The 23,347-nt window shown below is 43.9% G+C and overlaps 1 protein-coding gene across 1 annotated transcript in view; it reads right to left on the minus strand.

Annotated features, from left to right (window-relative positions):
* Window positions 1-23,347, minus strand: part of Adam12 (ADAM metallopeptidase domain 12) — a 335,037-nt gene that overhangs the window by 49,605 nt on the left and 262,085 nt on the right. The window contains exons 10-11 of the mRNA XM_031388629.1: window positions 22,567-22,651; window positions 18,788-18,936 (exon numbers count right to left, since the gene is read on the minus strand). Coding sequence (XP_031244489.1) covers window positions 18,788-18,936; window positions 22,567-22,651 — 234 coding nt within the window. The remainder of the gene's footprint in view (window positions 1-18,787; window positions 18,937-22,566; window positions 22,652-23,347) is intronic.

Raw genomic sequence — 23,347 nt, forward strand, 5'->3', positions numbered from 1 at the left:
GAATAAACCTCTATATACCATGCATCAGCAACATTCTGTGATAGCAACAGAAAACAGACTAATATAGTTATACCAACACAAAAGTACACCATTCTCTCTTAAAAATGCATTTCCTGATCTTTTGAGGCATTCAAGATGATGAGGACTGGATTGCTAGGAAGCCAGGTTTTATGACTTAGTGAGGAAGCAAGCCTCCTGTCCAGCACTCCCAGACATACCGCCCCATGGAGACATTTACAGGATGATATTATAATTGGATTTCAATCAATTGGCCAGGCCAACATAAGCAGCTACATCTCCCTAAATATGGCAGAGAAACTGCCACATCATGACTGAGTTTGGCAATAGTTTTGGGTCCTGAGGGTTCATGCAGCCAAGCTGATGACACCATTCATTCCTCTGTAATTCCCCTCCCCCTGCCTTCTTTCACTTTCAGGTTAATTGGAGTATAATTCAAACCACAAATAAACAAATGAAAGTGAGTCCTGGTCTCCCAGACAGGAAAATGGTAAGACAAGACTGATGAACAGGGCTATAACAAAGTTCCCCTTAGAATCTTTGTACGTTTCCTTGGCAGATAGATTATTGCTGGTATCAAAATAATGCAGAAAAGCTCCCATGAACAACAGAGTGTAACATTTTCAATTTAGAAAGGCACGGTGTGGAAGAGATCAGTATATTACTCAAGGTGCTGAAGATGGTCCTCTGCAAAGAAGGCAGCTTGACTAAAGACTAGGGAGGCCGTCTCTTTTGTTTGAGAGCACCCCTCCATGAGGAAGCTTGGGGCCTGAACTTCATTCTCAGGTGCTGTGGTGACAGGCTGTGTCCAGCTTCCTCCAGAAGAGGCTAGTCTCTGAGAGTGCCCAGGTTAATTAGAAAAGACTTCAGGCTAAGTTGTTGGGAAGGTTTGGCAATAGGGAGATGGCTCAGTAAAGTGCTCAAAATGCAAGTGTGAGGACCTCAGGTCAGACCCCCAGAACCCACATTCAGCAGTAGTGTGTGTCTATAATCCCAGCACTCTCATGATAAGAAGGGAGAAGCCACAGAAGCCTATGGATCAGGCAGCCTGATGTACTCATAGAAAGCAAGTGGTCTTTTTCAAACGAGATGGCAGGTGAGGACCAGTTCTCAAGGTTGTCCTCTGACATGCCTACATTGATGCCTTAGGGTGCCTCTGTTGGAACTGCAAAAAAGCACTGTCCTCCTGAGATACCAGGTGAGGTTCTGGCAAAGGTGCTGACCCTGAGGGTTGGTCACACACATCACAGAGCTGTCCCTTACCTCAAAGCCTGGGCATGCTGGCTTTTATAGTCTTGCTTGATAAAACTCCCAGAGACTACTGGCTATAGTCCTCAGTTCTTCCTCCAACCTTGGGTTGTTTTGGCCTTTTCTAGTGCTCATAGCCTTTCCCTTAGATAATTTTTCCTTGTTTTTGGTACTGGGATGGTAACTAGGGACTCAGGCATACCAGGCAAGTGCTCTAACCCCGAGCCATTTGATGATAGCCCTGATACCACTCTAGCCCATGATAGCTCTTTGGATAATGAACAGGGATGGGGGTGAGGGACATAAGCAAAGTGGATGCACACTGAGCTAAGATGGAGGGTAGGCCATCCCCAAAGAGAACTCACTATGAAGGGAGCAACTGAGCCCCTTCAAAGGGCAAGGTAAAGACAGTGTGGACACACCCTGGGAAGAGCCCACCGTGGCAGTTAGGTGGAAATTCATCAGTGACAAAGTGGAATACACACCTCTAGAAGCAGATCCTTCTCCAGAAAAGAATCCCTAGCTAGTCCTTGTCATTCACAGCCAAGGACAAAGTTCTCATATGGTGAGAAGATACCAGAGTGTCCTTACCCAGGAAGCTTAGCCAGTCTGCTTTACAAATACATTTTCTCATCTCTTCAGGCAGCAAGAATGATAGGGACTGGCCTTCCAGAAACCCTGAAGGTTTTGACTTTGTGAGCAAGTAGGCCTGTTGTCTAGCCCATCCAGACTTACCTCCCCATAGAGATATTTACAGGACCATATTATAATTGGCACATTCTCGATGGTACTTTCCTAAGAAACGCTAACCCTGATTTCCCAAATTGAAGCAAACTGCCCAGCCTAAGCTACCAAGGTGCTCAGTAGAATCATGTTCAGTGCTAAGAAAGCATCAAAGCTTAAAGCTAATGGGTCCTGACCTCTACTCCCTGCACACAGTTTAGTAATCTGAAGTTATTTCAAGTCTCAAAAGAGAAGGGGACATTAAAAGAACTCGAATATCAGATTGTTTTCATTACAATACTATTCTGATCTATACACATCAGAATATTTTTTATACCTCAAAAGGTCACTGGGTGCTTAGTGGCTAGAGCATATAGCCAAGGACTGCTGGTTCATGGAGTCATGAGTTCCTTCCTAAGGATGAACAATGTGCCAAAGGACCCTGAGCCAGGCTCAGAATCTGCTCTCTGTGGCCTTAGGCACCCACTGCAGGGCCTGTGGTGTGCAGTGATGGATGCTGTCATTCCAGTTTAGCTACACCAGGGAGGCGATGTTGAGAACACTCACCAAGGCAAAGTGCATCACTCTGTCTCCTAGTCTGCTACCCTAGAGTCTTCTATGATGGCGGAGCTCAGTGGATCTGGATGTTGTCATCAAAACTCCCTGTTACTTGTTCATCCATTTGGGAAGTAGTTTTTAAGATTCCATTATACTCTAAGCTACGGAGGGTCCCAAGAGGATTCAGATATGGCCTGAGTACCACCCACTGTCCACAGTATTAGCTGTTGCCAACTGCTTTCCATCTGACTGCCTAACGCCTCCTCATGTGTCTTTCAAACCATTTCTCTACATCCTGTAGGATTCCAGGAAAGGGTCCTAGAATTGTCAGGCCCTTAGGTACACATTTATTTGTGCCACATATGTGGGGACAACAGGTTAATTATTCTTTTTTCCTGTATTAGTACTACAATACTATACATTCCTAAGGCTAGTCACCGAGTTAGAGTTTGGTCTAATTGTTCATTCAAAACAATCCTAGGAGAGTATGAGTCCTATTTGCAAAGGGATGATAGGTTTCTACTCAGAGGCTGACAGACATTAGGTTTGAATAAGTCTTTTGATTCCAAGTTCATTGACTAAAAACTACCTTATTTCCTTTATTACTTAAGTCAGCATCGGATTACCTGTGATGAAGAGCTGAAATGTAGCAAGTGATCAGCATACACTTGATGCCCAAACTTAGCTGCTGGGGACCAACCTGCCTACACCCCATCACATGCCTAGGCCAGTGGCTCTCAAAGTGTGGTCTAGGAGCAGAAGTGTCAATACCTTAATAGGGATGCAGATTCCAAGGCCCTGCACAAATTCACAGAGTGGGAGGGCAGCACCTGTATGCTTCCAAGAGTGGCTTATTTGATACAAAATGCACAAGATATAAAATTCACCTCTTAAGGTTACACTGGCCTATGGCCATGTCTATGAGAGATTATCTTAATTAATGATTCATGTGGGAAGTCTCAGCCCACTGTGGGCAGCACCATCCCTAGGCAGGTGGACCTGAGCTTTATGAGAAAGGTGGCTGATTGAGAGTCAGTAATTAGTGTTCCTCTGTGGTTTCTGTCTTGACTTCACTCAAATGATGGACTATTATCTGTAAGCACGAAATAAAACAAACTTCCTTTTCCCCAATTGTTTTTGGCCAAGAGTGTTTAATAACAGCAACGGAAAAACAAATGAGAGCCACCACCTGCCACTTGAACCCAGGCCCATGAAGTAGTCACTTCTGTCCACTGCATGGAGGATGAACCGCATACTATGTCCCCTTGTGTGGTTCTTTCCTGTAGCATAGTGCTTCAAGGTTCATCCATATTGTAGCATGCATCAGTCCAACATCCCTTTCTATGGCTCAAAGATTGTTGTATGGTAAGATGGCACTACATCTGGTTATCACTAGATGGGCCAAGAGATGTCAGTTCAAGCTTGAGAACTCCTTACCTAAGATTCATGTCTTAAGGATACTGATGGAGCAACACCCACCTATTTGCATCATCTCTGAAACACTGTGCAGGCTCCTTGGAGTGCACCTTTTACGTGCTTTGCTTAGAAACCATTCTGGTGTCATTTTTGAGAAGTGCTGTGCAGCATTTTGGAAAACCTTAACTTGGTTTTGGGTATAAACTCAAAATTCCCTAAGCCTCTGCCTGCCTTTTAAAGACAAACCCAAATCAGGAGTGTGTTGGTGAATACTAACAACTGCAGTAACATTGGTGTGATGAAATACATTTGGGAGGCAGAAGCAGGTGAATCTCTGTGAGTTCCAGGCCAGTCTGGTCTACACAGTAAGTTTCAGGCCAGCCAAGGCTCCATGGAGAGACCCTGTCTCAAAACCAAAACAGAACGGAGCTGCAGTGATCCACGGGTCTACACACAAGTCAGGCAAGGCAGTGTTGTGAACAGAGAGGCTTCCTTCCTCACTTGTACTTTTGCTTTCTTACTCACTAGCCTACTTCCTGGTGCTTCCAGGAAGAGAGGACTAAATCGGGCTCTGTGGTTTTTCATGACATTAAAGATTTTGTTCAGTCCATGCATGGTATGTATTTAAGAACACAAGGTTGTTTCTGCTATAGTCCTTGGCAAGCTCATCACAGTACACCATTTAATACATTTAATAAACTATCCCCAATATGCCAGATCAGCAGCTAATTGAACTGACAAATAGCAATGGCAGATTTGGGCAAAGCAATAAAAGTGGAGAATTACTCAGAAAAGAAACCATTTCCCATGCTTCTGTCCCCGGGCACAGGAACACTTTAAAATAATTGCACCTGAGACCCAGAAAAGAAAGCTGCTTTCAGTTCTGTGCAGAGAATTTATCTCAGGCACCACCACTATCCCGCTGTGGTTCCTGCTCAGATACGACCTCTTGTTAGACACAGTCACCCTTTTCTCTAATATTTAACTGCCGGGGACACTTGGGGCCAACTTATCACATTGGATGCAAGGTTAGACATAAAAAGAGAACGAAGTAGAAAGGAGGGTGATTTGCAGGGAAATAAAACCTTACTACTTAAAAAAATAAAAAAAGAGGAAGCCACTTAGATCTTCCCACTATACAGGCAGTCACAACTCAATATCCAGCTGTCCAGCTGTCTCTAAACTGCCAAGAAAACATGATTAGGGACAACTTTTACTTTGAGAAACCTGTAGTCAGAAAAGCCTTTTCTTGTTCAAGCCTCTTGTACATTTCATGGCTGTAGACTTGGGGTGACTCATACTGAGCCAGTTTATCAACCTTGACAGAAGTCTGGAGTTCTCTGCTTAATGAAAGCTCTCTGGGAACCCTTAGGAGACAACTACTTCCCCAGTAAAAATTAGGCTTCCAGGCCAAGCTTCTGGGAGGAGGTTGGACACAGGAGCTGCAGGCTTCACAGTTTCCTATGGCTCTGTTGCTTCCCCGGCAATTTGGTTCAGTCTCCCACTCCATTACTTCAGCTCGGAGCTGTAGCAGTGATGAAGGAAGAGGAACGGACCTTCACAGGCCCTGAATGAGCATAGATTAGATACCATATGATTGTGTGATGGAGAAAGCTAGCTTTGAGGAAATTGGGGTGGGAAGCCATCCATGTTTATCTCTTTAAATTGACTGAAAAAAAAAATACTAGAAGAAAACATAGATAGTGCTCTACATGGTAGAGGACTCCATTTGCCCAATAATTAAAGCCAATGATTGGCAAGTGAGACCTCAAAAATTAAAAAGCTTTTGCAAAAGCAAAGAAACAATCAAGTAAAGAGGAAGCCCACAGAATGGGAGAGAATCTCTGTCAGCTATACATCTGACAGAAGATTCATATCTAAAACATAAAAAGACTTCAGAAAACAAAGATTCAACCTCCCCGCCCCAATCCCAACCCATTCAAACAATTGGGCTACAAGTCTGAACAAGGAGTTCTCAAAGGAAGAAATCTCTCAAAGAATGTTTATTGTCCTTAACAATTAGGGAACTACAAATCAAAACAACATAGAGAATTCATCTCACCTTAGTCAGAACGATAACAATCAATAAAATAACCAACAATAAGTGTTTAAGAATATGCTGGGGAAGGGGGACTCTCATTTACTGTTGGTGGGATTGCAAATGTGTTTACCACTCCGGAAATCAGTGTGGAGAACTCTTAAAAAGGTAAAAATAAATCTACCATTATGAGTCAGCTATGCCACTCCTTGTTATATGTCCAAAGGACTCAACATCCTGTCTCACAGACAATTGCTCCACCATGTTCACTGATGCTCTACTCATAAGAGCTAGGGCATGGAAGCAAACAAAATGTCATTCAGTTGACAACTGGATAATGAAAATGTGGTACACAGACACTATGGGGTTCAGGTATAAGAAAAAAATTAAAACATGAACTTTGCAAGTGAATAGATGGAATTACAAAGGACCATATTGGATGAAGTAAGCCAGGCCCAGAAAGACAAATATCTCATGCTTTCTCTTTATCTATGGCTCCTAGCTACAGGACTTCAGATGGGAGTATACAACATGGAGTGACTGAAAAAACCAGGCAAGTAAAAGAAGTGCCTTTGGGTTGTCTCTGTCTCTGTCTCTCTCTCTTCCTCTGTCTTTGTCTGTCTGTCTGTCTGTCTGTCTGCCTCTCTGTGTGTGTGTGTGTGTTTGTGTATGTGTGTGTAAGTAGTTGAGAGGGGAATGACAGGTTAACAAGAGATTTGAAATAGGAAATGGGTAAAATAGGGGTACTTTAACTCAAGAGAGGAAGGATGTCAATACAAAAGGAGATGAGGAGAGGAGGTAAATTAACACTAGGATGCCTGGAAACTTCATAAAGGAAGCATCATGTTATTATTTACCTAAAATTGCATTCATGGAAAACTATGTGTACACATGTATATATGTATGTATATATAATACATATATATGTGTATATATGTGTATATATGTGTATATATATGTATATATGTATATATATGTATATATGTATATATATGTATATATGTATATATACGTATATATATATATATATATATATATATATATATATATATATATATATATATATATATATATATATATACGAATATAGTTTAAATGAAGTTATCTCACTTGGGCTGACAAAGCTCCCCCCAATATCTAAACATTAACAAAATTCCAATACCTTTCATTTCAAGTTGTTGGTTAGGATAGTCCAAGACTCCCCAAGCAATATGGGCTTCTTTTGTTGCCCTCAACTGCCTGCCTCCCAGAGGTTGAAGGCAAGTTCCTATAGTTGAAGACCCCATACACTTCAGACCCCAAATCCTAATTTTAACACAAGACCCAGAGGACCCAAGCTGGATCTGACTGGAAAGCTTCCTCCCTAAAGACCAGTTTTCATAGTAGTAGAAGTTGTTGTGCACCTTGCAAAGGAGGGAGGATGCCTATAAACTACAATGACCAGTATGATAACCAGACGGCTGCAATGATGGTGCTCACATCTTAGTGGGAAAAGCTCTCTGATTGCACTTAAGGCCTGTTCAGCAAGGGCAGTATTGGTACTGGAAACCTAGCCAACTATCTGGAGCTAGTGAGGTCATGGACCTTCAAGGGGAACCCACAACTGTCACTCTGTTAAACTAGTATATAATTGCTAACTACATTCTAAATCCTTGCCCTTATACCCACAGATCAGTGTAGCTCTCACCTCTCATCAAAGACATTTCTCTTTGCAACAGATGGGAACCATTACAGAAACCATGACTGGTCAAAAAGCAGATTACAAATGATCATAGGGCTCCTAGACCCAACACAACTCCTGCACCTAGAGATTAGGGAACATTTCAGGATTGGGGACAGGAAGATTGTAAGGGTCAGAGGACCAGAAATGACAGGGAATAATGTGGTTGCCTAGCTAAGACCTGAACAAGGTTGATAAGAGTCAACATATTAAAACAAAAGGAGATCTCAAGGGGATCCACCTCTAGACAGAGAACTATGGGCAACTAAGGAATGCCGAGCATGGGAAAAATAGTCTTCCCCAGGGAAGACTTATACATATCAAACACAAACCCCCAGACCAGAAAACCCAACAACAACTACAACCAAACTCCAAACTCACATATTCATGGAGGAGAAGTGACATCACTGTAAAGGGCTACTCAACAGCTCCTGGAAAATAGGATGCAGGAGACTTTTTATTTATAGACTGAGATGGAAGCCACAGAAGAGCAGATTGGGAATGTTCTTCCTCTGGGAAGTGTGGTATGGAGCTGGTGGGGAGGAAGAAAACCAGGGTGAGGATGTCTGAGTACCTGTCTGTTAGCCCTACCTCGAGCCTTTTATATCTATAAGGTGGGGCTCATCACCTCCCACTCTGAGGATGAAGACAACAGAACTTCAACCAAATCCCCCAAAGTTTTAGGGGTAATCTCACAGTATCTTCCCTAAAGTCTCTGACTGCCTTGCTCATTCTTGGGCTTAGTAACATTCAGAGATAGTATAGAATCCATCATAACTATGGCCAGAATACAGCAACCTGTCATAACTGTGGCTAGAATACAACAACCCTATAAACTGCAAAGCCAAATGAGGAAGAGTTACACACAGTATCTCTCAATTTATTCCATACTGGGTAACAAAAAGACTTCTGGGTTCTAAAAGGCAAATAGGAACAGGACTTAGAAGCATAACCAAGCAACCAAACAAACAGCCAGCCAGCCAGCCAGCCAACCACAGATCAGTTACAAGAACACACTGTTTAGAAGGCAGCTACCAGCCTCCCCTTGTTTTCAATTCTCTATAGCTTTCCCCACATTTCCTCTAAAGCTCATCTTCCAGAAGCAAGATCCTTAAGTCTTCCCATCTTTTTCCAAGCATGGTCACTGTGGACCACAGTGCAAAGATAGACTTTTAAGAAACAGCTCAGTCCTTTGAAATGTCCTGTTCTATGCTGTCTCCATGGAAGAGCCAGCTTTGCATTCATCCCACTTCTCTTCCCAGGTCAAGGTTAGGTCCTCCCACAGTGAGAAAGTACAAGAAGTCACAACTGGGTTGGGTATACCTCAGTGAGCTTTAAACCCCAGATTCCAGAGCCATTGTCAGAAAAGCCTTCAGGTCTTTTGCAACTGCACCTCTGCATAAAACCTTTTCATCGCCAAGCACAGAACTCAGGTGCAACCAAGTGGGCCCTTGAGTTGGGCTAGCTGGTGATGTTGGCACCCTTGGCACCCTTCGTTCAGCAGTCTGATAGGATCGCCATGTAAACTTATGGGTTTACACTTAAGGAGCTTAAGAAACACATAAAGTATCTACCATTTGCTTAATAAACCTCCTCCCCCTGATATCCCATGAGTCAAATTTTATCACTGTGGCTTTTCAGTTGAGGAGTTCAGAACTGGAATTCAGAGAAGCGAGGAGCCTTACTGGGACTGAAGTGATACAGAGCTGGGACTGAACGCAGGGCTTTTGGGCAGAAGCCTGCCATCTTCTCCATTCTCTAGGCCTGGGAGGACTGTCAGGAGCTTCTTCCCCCAAACCCCAGGCACAAGCCATGAGGCTCCTCAGACGGGACCTGGCACAAAGGGCTGGATGGAGGGGGGACATGCAGGTACTATTTGTAGAAAGTGGCAGTCACCTGAGTGCCTTGGGACTCCTAGGAGCCAGAGAAATAAAGGTGAGTCCTGGGGATCCTCTCTAGTTCCAAAATGAACCTTGAAGCACTTGCCTGAAGGTCTTTGGTGTGATGGAGAACAAGGGTCAGTACACCTGAGTTCATCTGAACTAGACTGTGATCCATTCTGTCTCAAATTAGCTTCCCACAGGACAGGATGATCACTCAGATCAGAGCGAGACATGAACTGAATCCATTCTGTCACCTGATGGTACATGGGCTGGACACCAAGAACACTGGCTCAGAGGATGGTCTAGACCTTAGTGAAAACCATGGGAACTGCATCTTTATATCCTTGCAAGAACAGCAGTGACTTCACCAGAACCAATGCTGACGCAGTGGGCCTGCCAGATGGGTTACTGAAGGCTAAGGAAGATGCAGGCTGGGGTGAAGGCTCCCGAATGTCCTCACTTCTGTAGGACATGGCTGTGGACATGGACAAACTGGAGCACAGGAGGAATTCATCTGCTGAACATTATTGTTCATGGAGGTAAACATGTGAGCTCCGACCAATGATACTCCTCCTCACTGGAACGTAATTAAAGTGGAGAATCTAATTCCCCAGGAATTTGAATAGATGGACACTAACTGAGCTGTGGTGAGTTGAGTTGTACACAGCAGGCTTCTGGATGCTGCCACTGTCGGCTCCTCACTTCTATACAGAGTAGATGTTCCCTCCAGAAGTGAAGTCCTGAAAGCCGAGGACCCAGTGGCAGGGAACACAGTGTTCAGACAGAAGGGACCTCTGCTCTCCGTTGGTTCAGCAGAGGCTCTGTGTCAGATGAGCAGCTTAACTTTGGTTAAATGGAAAGGCTGCTGCTTGTGCGGCTCTCCAGGGCTGGGTGCTGACGGATATGAACAGGTGCTGTGCTTAATGAGGGACGACTTATACGCCTCATGTAGCAGACCCCTTTCTGCTGCTGTAGCAGACACACCTGCACATACCATGCTTCTCAGGAGAAAGGTGCTTCTCATCAGACTTGCTGGGGAAAGCAGCCATAACAGAACTCTGAACCCCCAGCTATGGCAAAAATCAGCATAAATCCCATCCTGGTCCCAACAGTTCTCTCTTGCCTCGGTTCCCACCAGGGAATACAGGAATGGTGAGAGACTCTTTCATTCCCAAGTCCCGAGAGCTTGAGGCCGCAAAGCTCGCTGGTACCTGGTGAAGGGCAAAGGACTGGGCTTGGAGGCAGGAGCTTGGGCCTACGTCCTCCCTGACCTGGAGTGTTCTCATTCATCAGAGAGAGCTGAGTGTGTCTGTGTTCTCAGGGCTGTGACAAGCAGCATGAGAAAGACGCCAGAGTTCTTTGTGCAGTGGAGTGAGGTCTAGTGGGGATGATGGGGGGTTTGTTCATATGTCCTAGAACTATTAGATTGTACATGTTATTTTGGCATACCTACAGGAAAAGCCCCACTGGGAAGGCCCCACATTTGCAAAGCAAATTTCTCTCATCTCCTCGCCCTCCATGGAGTGCATACAGAATAGCTTGGCCTTCTCATCCTGGCTGTTTACTCAGATCCTACTTTTAGTTTGTTTGTAAGGTTTTCTACTGATTGTATCAAGTCCATTGTAAGTGGTTGTAATCCTACTGTATGAAGATGTGGTGCACACAGAAGAGGAAAACGGAGGTTGTACAAATACTAAATTTGATAAAATGATGATGGTTATATATTTTATCCTCTAAAGCTTTAGTCATTAAAATAGGAAATATGTGATTATACAGTAATTTCCACTAATCAATTCATCTACACATGCAATCATTATCTGTCATTCACCTATCCATCATCCATCCACCTATCCACCAACCTGTTAATCTATCTATTCATTTCCCTATCCACCCAACTATCCACAAATCTCCAATCCACCCATCTTTTCCCCATCACTCCAATCCCCTATCCATCTATACATCTACCCACCTATCCACTCACCCACTCACCCATCTACCCCATCCCTACCCATTCACACCATCCCTACTCACACATCCACCCATCTATGCCTCAGTTTATATCTATGCACTTACCCCTGACCCATCAATCTGCTCACCAACACACCCACCCTGTCATCCAGGATATAGTAGTTCTAGTGCATGCTGGGTGCTATTCAGGTGCCGAGGATTTAGCAATGAATAAAACAAGCGTCTGACCTTATGGAGCATAACGTGGTTCCTTCTGGATAGCATAGCTGTAGAGAGGCCCAGAAGTTACCTTTGCCTTCATGTAAGAACCTTTGCACCACTCTCTAGAAAGAGGAGGAAGCCATGTGGGGTTCCCATGGGAGGGAATGGGGTTGGGTGAGCGCCAACTAGAATGTCTTTACAAATAAAGTGCTGGATTAAAGAGGCCATGACAGACAAGAATTATCTGCTGAAGTGATATAATTTGAAGTTTTGTAGACCTAACCATTTTCCAAATGGGGCTGTCTTCTGCCTCCCAGAATTTGCATAGGGATACTTTATTCTGAGAAAGGCCTTTGTTCTTACACAAAGTCCAAATATGGATGTGACTATTTTCATGTGGCAAAAATATTAGGAGGTGACTCAGCTTTACATCCCTGGGCTTCTGCTTGGATGGTATAGAAATTTGGTGGCTTGTTAAGACTTCTGAGCACAAGTTCCTCTAGTTCTAAAATGGACATACTGTGTCCTCTTCCTCGACCCAGGACAGCACAAGTGTCATCTATAGAGGTAGATGGCATGCTTCCTGTATTATCTCCCCTAGGCGGAATACTCAAGGAGCAGTGCTTATTCAGTGTCCAGCCTGAGAGAAAAAAAAGACATTCTGCTAAGCCCTATATAAATATTATATAGTATCTGAAGCCTGCACTAACTGCAGCCAACTCTTTTTATTTTCCAGTAAGCTATATCTACTTACCCAGGCAGTACACAGGAGCATGCTGTACACTAATGAGGACTTCCCAATGTGCTTATCCTTCCTCCAGGCCATTTTCCCCTAAGCTAAAATCAGGATGGAGCTGACCCAAGGATGCCAGCTGGATAATGAAATTGATTTGACCAGTCATATTTCATCTTCCTGGAGTCCCCCTTTTGTTACTAAGGCTCTCCCTTTCCCCTTTCCCTTGGATAAAGATTTCCATCATTTATCCCAACACTTTGAGAAAAAACAGTGAAGATTTTATAAAACTTTTCAGTGAGAACCACCCGCCCCCACAGCCCTGTCATCCTCAAATGAGATGATTCAGAGACATAAGTGCCTTCAGCCCCATATTTGCAAATCCCTCCATGTCCAGAGTGTTCTGTGATCTTACACAGCTGTTCAGAACTTGGAAGGGGTAGGTTTTGATGGGGTGTCTATTCTATGTTGATGACTCTTAGGCTCTGGTACTTCTTATCAGCCTCTGGGAGCTTTCACAGGAAACCACTGTTCATTCCATCCCCTTGACATGGATTTTCAGGCAAATCCTTCAAAGAGAAATTCCGTAGCTTGGGATGAGCTGGAAATGCTCAGGGAGAGGACAGCCTCACTTCTGCTCAATCCCTTGAAGGTTCTCATGCTGACCTTTGCTCCCCATGCATTCACAGCTGGCCCCCTTTCAACTCTGGCTCCCTGTACACATGGGATTCAATTATTGGTCACTTTTGGGAAGATTTGAAATATAGTACCACGGCTCGGTTTGAAGATTTGTCTGCCTCTTAGAGCAGTGGTCTGTGAGTTGCAACCCATGCAGGATCTCCTGCATATCAGATATTTATATTAATGATCGATAACAGTAGCAAAATTACAATTGGGAAGTGGCAATGAAATAATCCTATGGTTGAGGGGGCACCATAACATGAGAAACTGTATTAAAGGGTCACAGCATTAGGAAGGTTAAGAAGCACTGCCTTAGAGGGACTTACAAGTATCTACTGATGGATGCCGTGGTACCCATGTCTACTCAGACAAATAGATGAGATACTCAGAGGTGAGACACCCCTCACCTATACCTACAGAAACTTCTATCAGGCCTCTGCCTCTTTCAACTTGTCACCTCTAGATCCTTTGCCTGTCTTCCTACTACCATGAATGTTCTATGAAATGCGAGTCAATACATGTATGAGTGTGCATTCATGTGTGTGTATGGGGACACAGAGGTCAACACTGGGTATTTTCCTCAAACAGTCTCAAGAGTACTTTAAAGTACCTTTCACTGAGCCTGGACTTGCTAATTAATTGGGCAGACTAGCTGGTTAGAAATCACCAGAATCTCCCTGGCACTAGGAGTGTAGGACCCAGATACTATGCTCAGCTTTGTGAGAGGGCACTGGGGACCTGAACTCACCCAGCCTAGGATTACAGGTCTCAAGCCCTGTGCTCAGCTTTATAACTGGGTTTTGTGGATCTGAGCTCAGGTCCTCAGTGCTTGTGCATCAAGTACTTGACTGAGCCATCTCCCCAGCATATGTTAATTATAATTAATAGGTTTCATTATGATGCTTTTCTGATATTTTCTTTTCTTTCCTTTGTGTGTGTGTGTGTGTGTGTGTGTGTGTGTGTGTGTGTGTGTGTGTGTGTGAGAGAGAGAGAGAGAGAGAGAGAGAGAGAGAGAGAGAGACAGAGACAGAGACAGAGACAGAGACAGAGACAGAGATAGAGACAGCAACAGGGTTTCCCTGTGTAACAGCCCTCCCTGTCCTGGAGCTACCTATGTAGATCAGGCTGGTCTTGAACTGGTAGATCCTCTTTCCTCTGTCTCCCAAGTGCTGATATTAAAAGCATGTGGCAGCACTACCCCACTCATTATGACATTTTCATTTGTGTACATATTTTGATCATATTGACCCCCTTCATCTTCTACCCCTAGAACTTCCCCTAGTCCTTCTTTGTCCCAAGTAGTCCTTTTGGACTTGAATGTTTTCTTTTTGTTGTTGTTTAGTGATCCAGTGAGCTTCATTAGGGTGGTATATGGGGGCATGGGTAAAGGTTTGTTTATATCAAAGACATCTGATCAGTAGATGAACCACTCATGTACAGGATGTTGCTGGATCCTACATGGTGCAGATGCTGTGCAGGCAATCACAGCTACTATGAGTTCAAGAGTGAAAGAGCCATGTCATGCTCAGACATCAGCGATCTTTGCCATTTCCCAGATTCCTCCTGCTTTTTCAATTCTTTCTGCTTCTTACTCATTGGTGTTTCCTGAGCCTCGGAGGGGCTGATGTACATGGCCCATTTGTGGCTGAGCATTAAATAGTCACTTTGACCAATTATGATACTCCAACCTGCAGGAGTCTTGTTGGCTGGTTTTCTCATCTGCTTCTACCACAATGAAACAAATCCCCCTTGGTTTTCCCATCACTTGGGGCTTTTGTGATTAATTCACCCACAGGGTGAAGTTGCTCTCCATCTGAGAAAATTAAAAACACCACTCTCAGGACAGGAATGTGGGATCATAATGGGAACCAAACAGATATGAGTCTGCCCTGTTATGGGTGTATACTCAACATTCATCAAAGAGCACAATGTGTGGCCTATTCTTGTGCATTCTTCTCAGACAGCCTAAGTGCCCAGCTCTCAATAATATAAATTAGAGAAACAAGCAACTCTATTTTTGAATGTAAATCTTAATTTCCCCCACTGTAGCAAGTTATATTTACTATCGTGCTAACTCTACAAATGTTCTCAGTACTCCTCCATCCTTATTTGCATGAATGCACCCCAAGCGATTCCATCCAACCTAGGAAGACCCAGAAGTTCCAAGGAGCTCCTTCCTAGATGGACACTGCTGAGTTTAACTCTCACACAAACCTCTAGACACCTCATATGTCAAAGAGTGATATCCAAGGCAGGTCTTAACTGCTTAGTCTCAAGACATAAAATACACTCACAAAAATATCTCATAAAGTAAAATATCACGGACTCCTAAAAATCAGTAAGACAAGCCATAGGGAAACCCCCTCTAGCTGGTGCTGCTGTGTGCAAGGAAATCAGGCACTCTGGTCTGCACAGGATTCTGCTCCATGCTTGTATTTGCAGGCCTTCCAGTCCCATTTGTCAGGGGTGAGGGTTGGACCACAATTTTAGAGTTAGGATACAGGAATACTGTATTAAGAGAAAACCAGGTTCTCTACAGGATATACCCTTTAGTCCATTTCTGGTATTTGTTTCTTTTCGATTCTGAGCCCTTACTATCAAATCTGATATTAATCTCTTTCTTTCTGGGTCTACTTCAGGCTCAGACTTCAATTAACCAGCATTTTTGACACTAGCCACCCATGGGTCAATCAGCAGGGAGGAAAAAAGTCAAGAGGAAGGCTGGTGTTTGGATCAGTTTAAAATCAGCCACAGTAATTAGAAGTCCTACCCACTGACCAGTGGGAATTCTGAAAAAGATCCAACTTCTGTGCTTGCTGTCTCTGTGAACTAAATGACACTAATACTCCTTTGTCTTTGGAGAGTGATTTATAATTTACAGAGGCGCATGATCTCATTCAATCCACTCCCCCTCCTCTCTCAGGGACCGCATGAGGCAAGGGAACCACCACTATGAGATAATGCTGGAGCAGCCTGGGAAATTCCACCATAGGTGATGGATGATAGGGGATTGTCTGGGTCCCTTGGCTCTCCCCCTCACCATGGGCTTTTGTGATTAATTCATCCACTTGCTTAGGAAGTTGCTCTCCATCTGAGAAAATTAAAAACACCACTCTCTGGACAGGGATGTGGGATCATAAGTGGGAACCAAATAGAAAAAGATTTACACAAAAACACCAGCTCAGCAAAAGAGAAAGCTCTGACATTGCTAATAAGGAGTAAATCAAATAAAGGCTATTAGCAAGCCCCTGGTGTGTGGGGAAGTCTTCAAAATGTTTTGCTGAGCACTGAACAATGTCATTTCTACCTGAGATGTTCAGATAGCTCTAGGGTAATTCGGCCTGCACTGTTCAGCACTGCTGTGGACACCTGCCAGCAAGAAAGACCTCACACAAAACCCCAAGAGTGCTAGAGAGCACGCCTGCAGATGTCTATAATCTTTAGGGCTGTAGGGTCTTCCTCAAACAGTGCTTCCTATTCAAGAGGATAAGTGGGTGGCTGGCTGGGAGGCAGAAAAGACACACAGATGGATTTAGGTATTTTGCTAACAAGGCTCAGAAAGGCCCAGGGCTTGCTCCTCTCTGCCTGTGGGCATGAGAACAATCGGGTCAGACGAACAAGCAGGTCAGAACTGGGATGACATTTCTTCAACCAACCCAGAGAGCTCTATCTGGACTCTCCTCTCCCATTTTCTCTTATCAAAAGTTAAAAGGCACTGGCAATGTCAGCTGGCAACACAGTCGGTTGGCCAGTGGGGACCTTTTCTGGAGGTGTGTGGGCGGATGGATTAGTGTCTGTGGGATAATCAGGGGGATGAAACAGAGAGAGCATGTGATCTGTCCTCCGAATGAGTTCATCAAAAATGAGAAGAGACAAAGATCACCCTGTTGCAGGCCATCTCCTGCCAGTCCCACTCTGAGCCACTCAGGGGTATGCTACTGAAGGAAGCTAGCTCTATCAAGGCTTCCTGTATAGTGAGGAAGAAGGTGCATGCAGGCCTTAAGACCAACCTCACACTCTAAGCGGTGGCTCCTTTCCCTGAGTGTTCAGCTGGTTCCTCTCCTCTATTTGGATTTGTATATAGAGAGCATTATGTGTTAGGGTGGCCAGCCTTCCTTTCAGATAACAACACTCATTAGTCTCTAGCAGGCACATCTAATCCTTTGACACTGTGACACGATGCCATCTCTAAAGTTCACACTTGAGAAGGGCACCACTGAGTTGTAAAAATAAAATGGCAAAAGAAATATCTCATCCTGTTTTGAGTGGGAGCACGATTTTGTGTTGAGCCAAACTCATCTCTATTTTAGGTTGCATGTAGCCTGCGGGCCAAGGATGGGCCATGCTTACAGCTCCCTGATAATGTTGCTTTAAACTAGTCTCACTTTCGGTCAGTCTCTTGGTTCCTGTCATCACTAAACAAGGCCTCCATGTCTCCACTGAATTATGCTTAAGCAGAAGCATGAACGGAAAGGTTGCCCCTGCAGAGCTTGAGTGCCAATGAGGGTGACTTGAGGCAGTGGTGACTTGCTGTGATGCAGGGCACCCGAGCAGTGGCTGACATGAGGTGGCAATGTTTTAATATGGGCTGTGTGGCTCAGCCTAGACTTTATTGGTTTCTTATAAACTGGTAAGGAGCCCCTCTCCATGTTGTTTGCAAAGGCGAGACTACATACATTCTTCAACAATCCTCCTCTCTCCTGGGAGTTTAAAACTCCTAGGTGAGTGTTCTCCCTCACAGGATGGTGTTTCCTTGACAGCAAGGCTTTGCAGAGCCGGGTTATCCAGAGCTCAGTTAAGGTCTTCCATCAACACTTTTTGCTCCTACCGCCACAAATTCAACAAATATACACAGAAGGCTTGGCTGGGGAAGCTCCATGATAGAGGCATGCCTACAGGATCTCTTGGATTTTGATATAAGGGGACAAGGGACCAAAACCAGCATGGGCTTCTTCTTTCTAAGCTTGCCTAATCTGTCCAGCTTGGGCAGACTCAGAGTTGTCAGAGGACATCTGCATCTTGAATCTTTCCAGAGGGGATCTGTGTCTACCTCACTCAAGGTCTTCAATAGTGGGACTAGAAAGTCATTTCATTCACGTCCCAAAGGTCGGGTGAAGTGGTCCGTTAACATGGGATACTGTGACCCATCTCCATCCAACTCGAGTTGAAGGCACCTTCTACCCAGCATGCTCCAGAAGGAGACCCTCTAGGACACATTTCGATTCTGTAGGGTGGATTCTCAAGACCCTCAGAAGCCTGGCTCCTCTGGCCAATGCCAATTGAAACTATGCTCAAATCAGAAACATGTGCTGAGACTATGGGATCATTTGTGATGTCTAAATAACAGCATCTATCCCCACTGCTTCCCAGAGAGGCCAGCATTGTGCTGTGTGGCATTGAAGCTGGCCATCCATGACTCCCAAGAGCACACAGTCCAGTCTTGCTACTTGTGTGTATGGATTTCTTTCAGGAAACCTCTGTAGATTCTTTAGTCAGACAACTGAGCAGGGGGGCATTATCCTCTTTTGCTAAGACATATCTCAGCGCACGATTCACAATGTGTACAGCTAAGGCTTGGGCCACTGGAGCCTGGTACTTACCCTGTGGAAGGGTTCATGATGCAGCCTCCTTTCTCCGCAGCCATTCTGCAGCTGCAGCCCCTTTCCAGTGTGTCATGGTTCATTCCGAAGTTGTGGCCCAGCTCATGTGCCAAGGTCACTGCAGCACCAAGGGGGCTGTCTGAATGGTCCTCAAAGAACATACAAGAGCAGAGATTTACAGTTCACATCTGCTTGGCCTTTTCTCACCCATCTTTCCTCCCCTTGACATTTGTTCATTCTTAACACTTGGTTTAACTGAATTCCCCATAAAGGTCCAATACAGAGCCTTGCTATTAACTTTGACCATGGGAAGTAATTTGGCCTATTTCATTAAGCCCATTTCGGGGTTCTTCTTCTGGGGGCCATCTTATTATACATGAAGATTTTGCTGCTCTCCCTTCTGCAAAACACCACTGAGAGAGGCAAAAAGTTATTCCCAATGATAGACAGAAAAGGCTGCCTGATTAAGAGGATGAAAGCTGCTTTCAGATCAACCCGAAACAGCTAGACTGAACCCTGTTTCTTCCTTTCTGCCCATAGGGGATGACTCTGGGAAAGTTCTTGTCAACCTACAGAAACAACTGATCATGTAACATAATTTACTGGAAGGTTAATTGAATTAAGATTACAATTCAGTTATGTCTCAGTCTTGCTGGCCCTTTACGTTGACCTTGGACATAGAGAAAAAAGCCATAATTCTCTGATGGAGCTTCTGGGATTCACGTTGACTTTTTGCCATCAGCAAGCACTGCTGGCCACCTCCAGCTTAATAGCTTAATATCCTTCTTGGATAGCTTGGCTCAAGTAGATATTTAAACGTAACTAAAAATACAGTTATTTAACTTAGTGTAAGATCGGTTAATTAGTTGATGTGATTTATAGAAATTCTGCCAGTGAATGGAGTTTTGGAGAAGGTGTTCCATGCCTTGAGGGCAAAGGAATGTCTTGCTTGAATTTTGGTTTGTGTTACCCTGGAAAGAGATAACGGGTATGCAAAAATATGTCCAGAAGAGAGTATGATGTTGTGTTTTAGAAAACTCTCTTCTTTCCAGTCTTCCTGTGGACTGGGGTAAAGGCGTGTTTCTGTGAGCGTCCACGAATGCTGCCGCTCTCGTGCAGGGCTGCCACCAGCCTATTGTCTAGAATACAATAGCATGCCTAGAAAGCAAGCTGTTCTTAGAATAGATGAAATTCCCGATAAATCACTACATTTACATTTCACAGTTTCCTGTTGTAGAAGTATTACAGGTTTTACATTTCAGGATATCAATTCTTAATCACATGCATTAGTGAAGAGAATATTGCTGCAGAAACATGAAGGGCTGAGTTTTGTTAGCATGCTTGGCAAAAAGCTCAGGGAACTTGTTCCTCTAGAATACGCAACTGCTGACTTTTTTTTCTGTCTGGTGAACTATCAGTTTTATATTTATTTATTTATTTATTTTTGAGTTGTTTTACATCATGTATAAATGATAATTTAGAATCTGTCTTAAGGACTACTGATAAGTCCTTTACAACTGCTTACAATTAGGGGGAAAAAAACTTTTTTGTGTGTTTGATATTATGCCCAAATTAACATTTTTATTTTTTATATTAGTTAGATACAGAGGCATGGCTTTAAATTACTAAAACTAATACTTGATTTACCTTGAAAAAATGGGAAAATGGTTTTAGAAATCATATGTTCAGCTCTATAAAGGTTTCCCCCTTCTTGTCAACCACTTCTTTTCTCTCTATACTGAGATGGTGATGGTCATACCTAGTACACATGAATTCAACTTCAGGACACAGTAACAGAAAGCTAGTGTTGATGTTTTAGGCTTGAACAGGAAATATCCTGTTCTGTTGTCTCATGAATCCTACAGAATTTAAAGCTGTTGTATAATGGGAACTTCCATCCTACTCAGTATTTCTCTGTGGGATAAAAATGGTGCATGTAAAGACATTCTATGCCATCTAATTGGTAAAACCAATTTCTTTACAAATTTTACTTATATTTAAATTAAGTGTGTATATGCCTGTGTCTTGTGTGGGGGTTTGCCTACGTGAGTGTCATGGCTGTGGAGCCCAGAAATAGGCATTGGGTCCCTTGGAGCTAGAGGTCAGCAGCTGCCCTGCCTTGGGTACTGAAAACCAAACCCATGTCCTAGCAGCACTGTGAACTCTTTATTGCTGAGTCATTTCTCCAGCTCCCTCATTAATTAACTTTGGACCCTACTTGACTCTCCTGGCATGACACATGAGTGGCATTTATTCTCATGTTACTTTCACATATTTAAAATAGAATAGTTTTTTTTTTCTTCTGCATGATTTTAAGGAGGGGCTCTTGGTAATGACTTCTATGAACACAGAGCAAGGGATATGGGCTGACAAGTCCTTTACTCTGTCATGTGGGACATGGGAGGCTTCAGCCCTGTGCAGAGGCAGGACCTGCTTTGCTTATGAAGAATTCCATTTTGACTCCTAAATGTATTTGTGTGCCAGTTTTAAGTGGAGAAGTCAGTAGCGACTAACCATGGAACCATGAAACTGAAAATCACTCCCTCTTAAAACTTTACAATCTGTTCTATGAAAACATAGCTATGATCTGACTTGAAATTAACCTGGCACCAGCAAAAACCCAAACTTTCCAGTGACTTCCATGGTGGAGATCACCGACAGGGCTTCCATGTTCAAAGGAAACCTGAGAGGAGCCCGTTCAAGCCAGCCATCCAGCGAGTGGGTGCAGGCCCTCCACATAGCCTGCCCACGAAGTGCATGCTTGCATAAATTACCTACCACTGCTCCCAGACGGGAGGAAAATGTTTATGTACCGTCACTAGAAAGATTAGATTAGGCAGTATGCAGAGAAAATAACACTCAGCAGAATGTAACTGTTTCCACTCTTTACTACAACGGAACACTCAGGAAGCTCTATATGGAGGGTGGGGAGGGAGTCATGGCTTCTTGGGAGGTCAAGAGTATATTTATTTAATGGACATAGAGGGACAGGCTCCGAGGATACTCCCTGTCTGAGAGCTGGTACCATGCTGGGCACTTGATTCTCAAGGGACAATCTGGTATGAGAATCCTTTCTAGAACTTTCAGAAAGGTTAGAGTGGGAGGGAGCCCCCCTGTTGGGCAGCAAGTCTAAGTTCCTTCCATTAAACGCATAAGAAATCTCAAACATGCTTCTCGTTGTACTTCCTTCTACAAACATATATAGCCCTGCATATGACAAAGTTAGCCCTGTAAAGCAATAAACCCAGGCTTCTGCCTTCCAAGAATAAGGTTATGATAAAGACAAATTGTGCTCTGGCCAGAAGGTATGGAAAGCATTTGCAATGGTACGTAGTGAAAAACCTCAAACTTCTGACTGTTGGGTGCAGGGGCAGAACCATCAAAAAATTACTTGAGTGGCAACATTTGGTGAGACCACAGTCTACCCCTCCCTCCTCCTCCCCCCAAATTGAGCACAGAGGGCAACCCCCATGTCCTGGCTCATTCCAATATCAGGAAACTTTCCTGGATTGAGATACTTTGACCAATAGTCCCAGTTGAAATATTTCTCCACAGAAGGGGCCACTCTTCCATGGCTTCCTTCCTTGAAGACCATCTGTGCCTTCTAAACTGTCCCCCTCATGTGAAAAAGTAAATCATAAATATGGATAGAGTAAAAGTTAGAGGCAAATCTAGAAAGCATCCATGGGAAGGAGCTAGCTTCGAGAAGTCTGACAAGAGAAGATTTCCTGGGGAAATCATTAGACGGGGAAGACATCTCCCAGACATCTTTGGCTTACCATGACAACCCCTCCAGACTGTTCTGCAGTGCACATGCTCATGATGGGTGCCATGCCGATGGTGGTTCCTTGAAAATAAACCCCACTACAAAAACAAAAGGAAGGACTTCCTTTAATCTCATGCATTACAGGTGCATTTCCCGACATTTCAAACCTTGTTAGGCAGGCCTGCCACAGAATGTCCAATGATGCAGCCCCAGGAGGGGGGATTTACTTGAGACTTTTATCTTTTTTTTTTTTTCATTACACTCTACTTTTCCAGTTGCAAGATGGTCCCATAATTCTTGTATGGTTTTGCTGTCCAGACTCAGACAGCGGCCAGGCGTTACTTTGTATTTATAAGTTGTAGTCTGCCTGCTTCCTGTAAAGAGATGTTCCTTTGAAACAATGCCTGCTGATGGAAAGGCTGAGAAGTTACCAGGAATCACTGTTTGCTAAAGGAAACATAGGAGACAGCTTGGGATATTTTCTGTTGTAGCTAGAATTTGCTTTCCTGTGTAACTCATCATCTCCAGACACAGAATCCTTCAGAGTGTTCTGCCAATATAGCCTTTGTGACTGAAATCGGCAGAAATTCTCCAGAGCTAGTGTGTAGCAAGTAAGCACCCACAAAGCCTTGGCATCGGGAGAAAGCTTTGGGAAGGGAACTTCCAGAAGGCATTCTCCTATCTGGAATCTCAACCTAATCAGGAACCTACTTATAACAATCGACTATCTCAGCGTGTTTCTTCATCCCAGTCTCATGGACTAAAATGTTAAGATGCGTATTTGTTGGACTCCT

This window comes from Mastomys coucha, unplaced genomic scaffold, assembly GCF_008632895.1.
Source record: "Mastomys coucha isolate ucsf_1 unplaced genomic scaffold, UCSF_Mcou_1 pScaffold21, whole genome shotgun sequence".
Taxonomy (NCBI): Eukaryota; Metazoa; Chordata; class Mammalia; order Rodentia; family Muridae; genus Mastomys; species Mastomys coucha.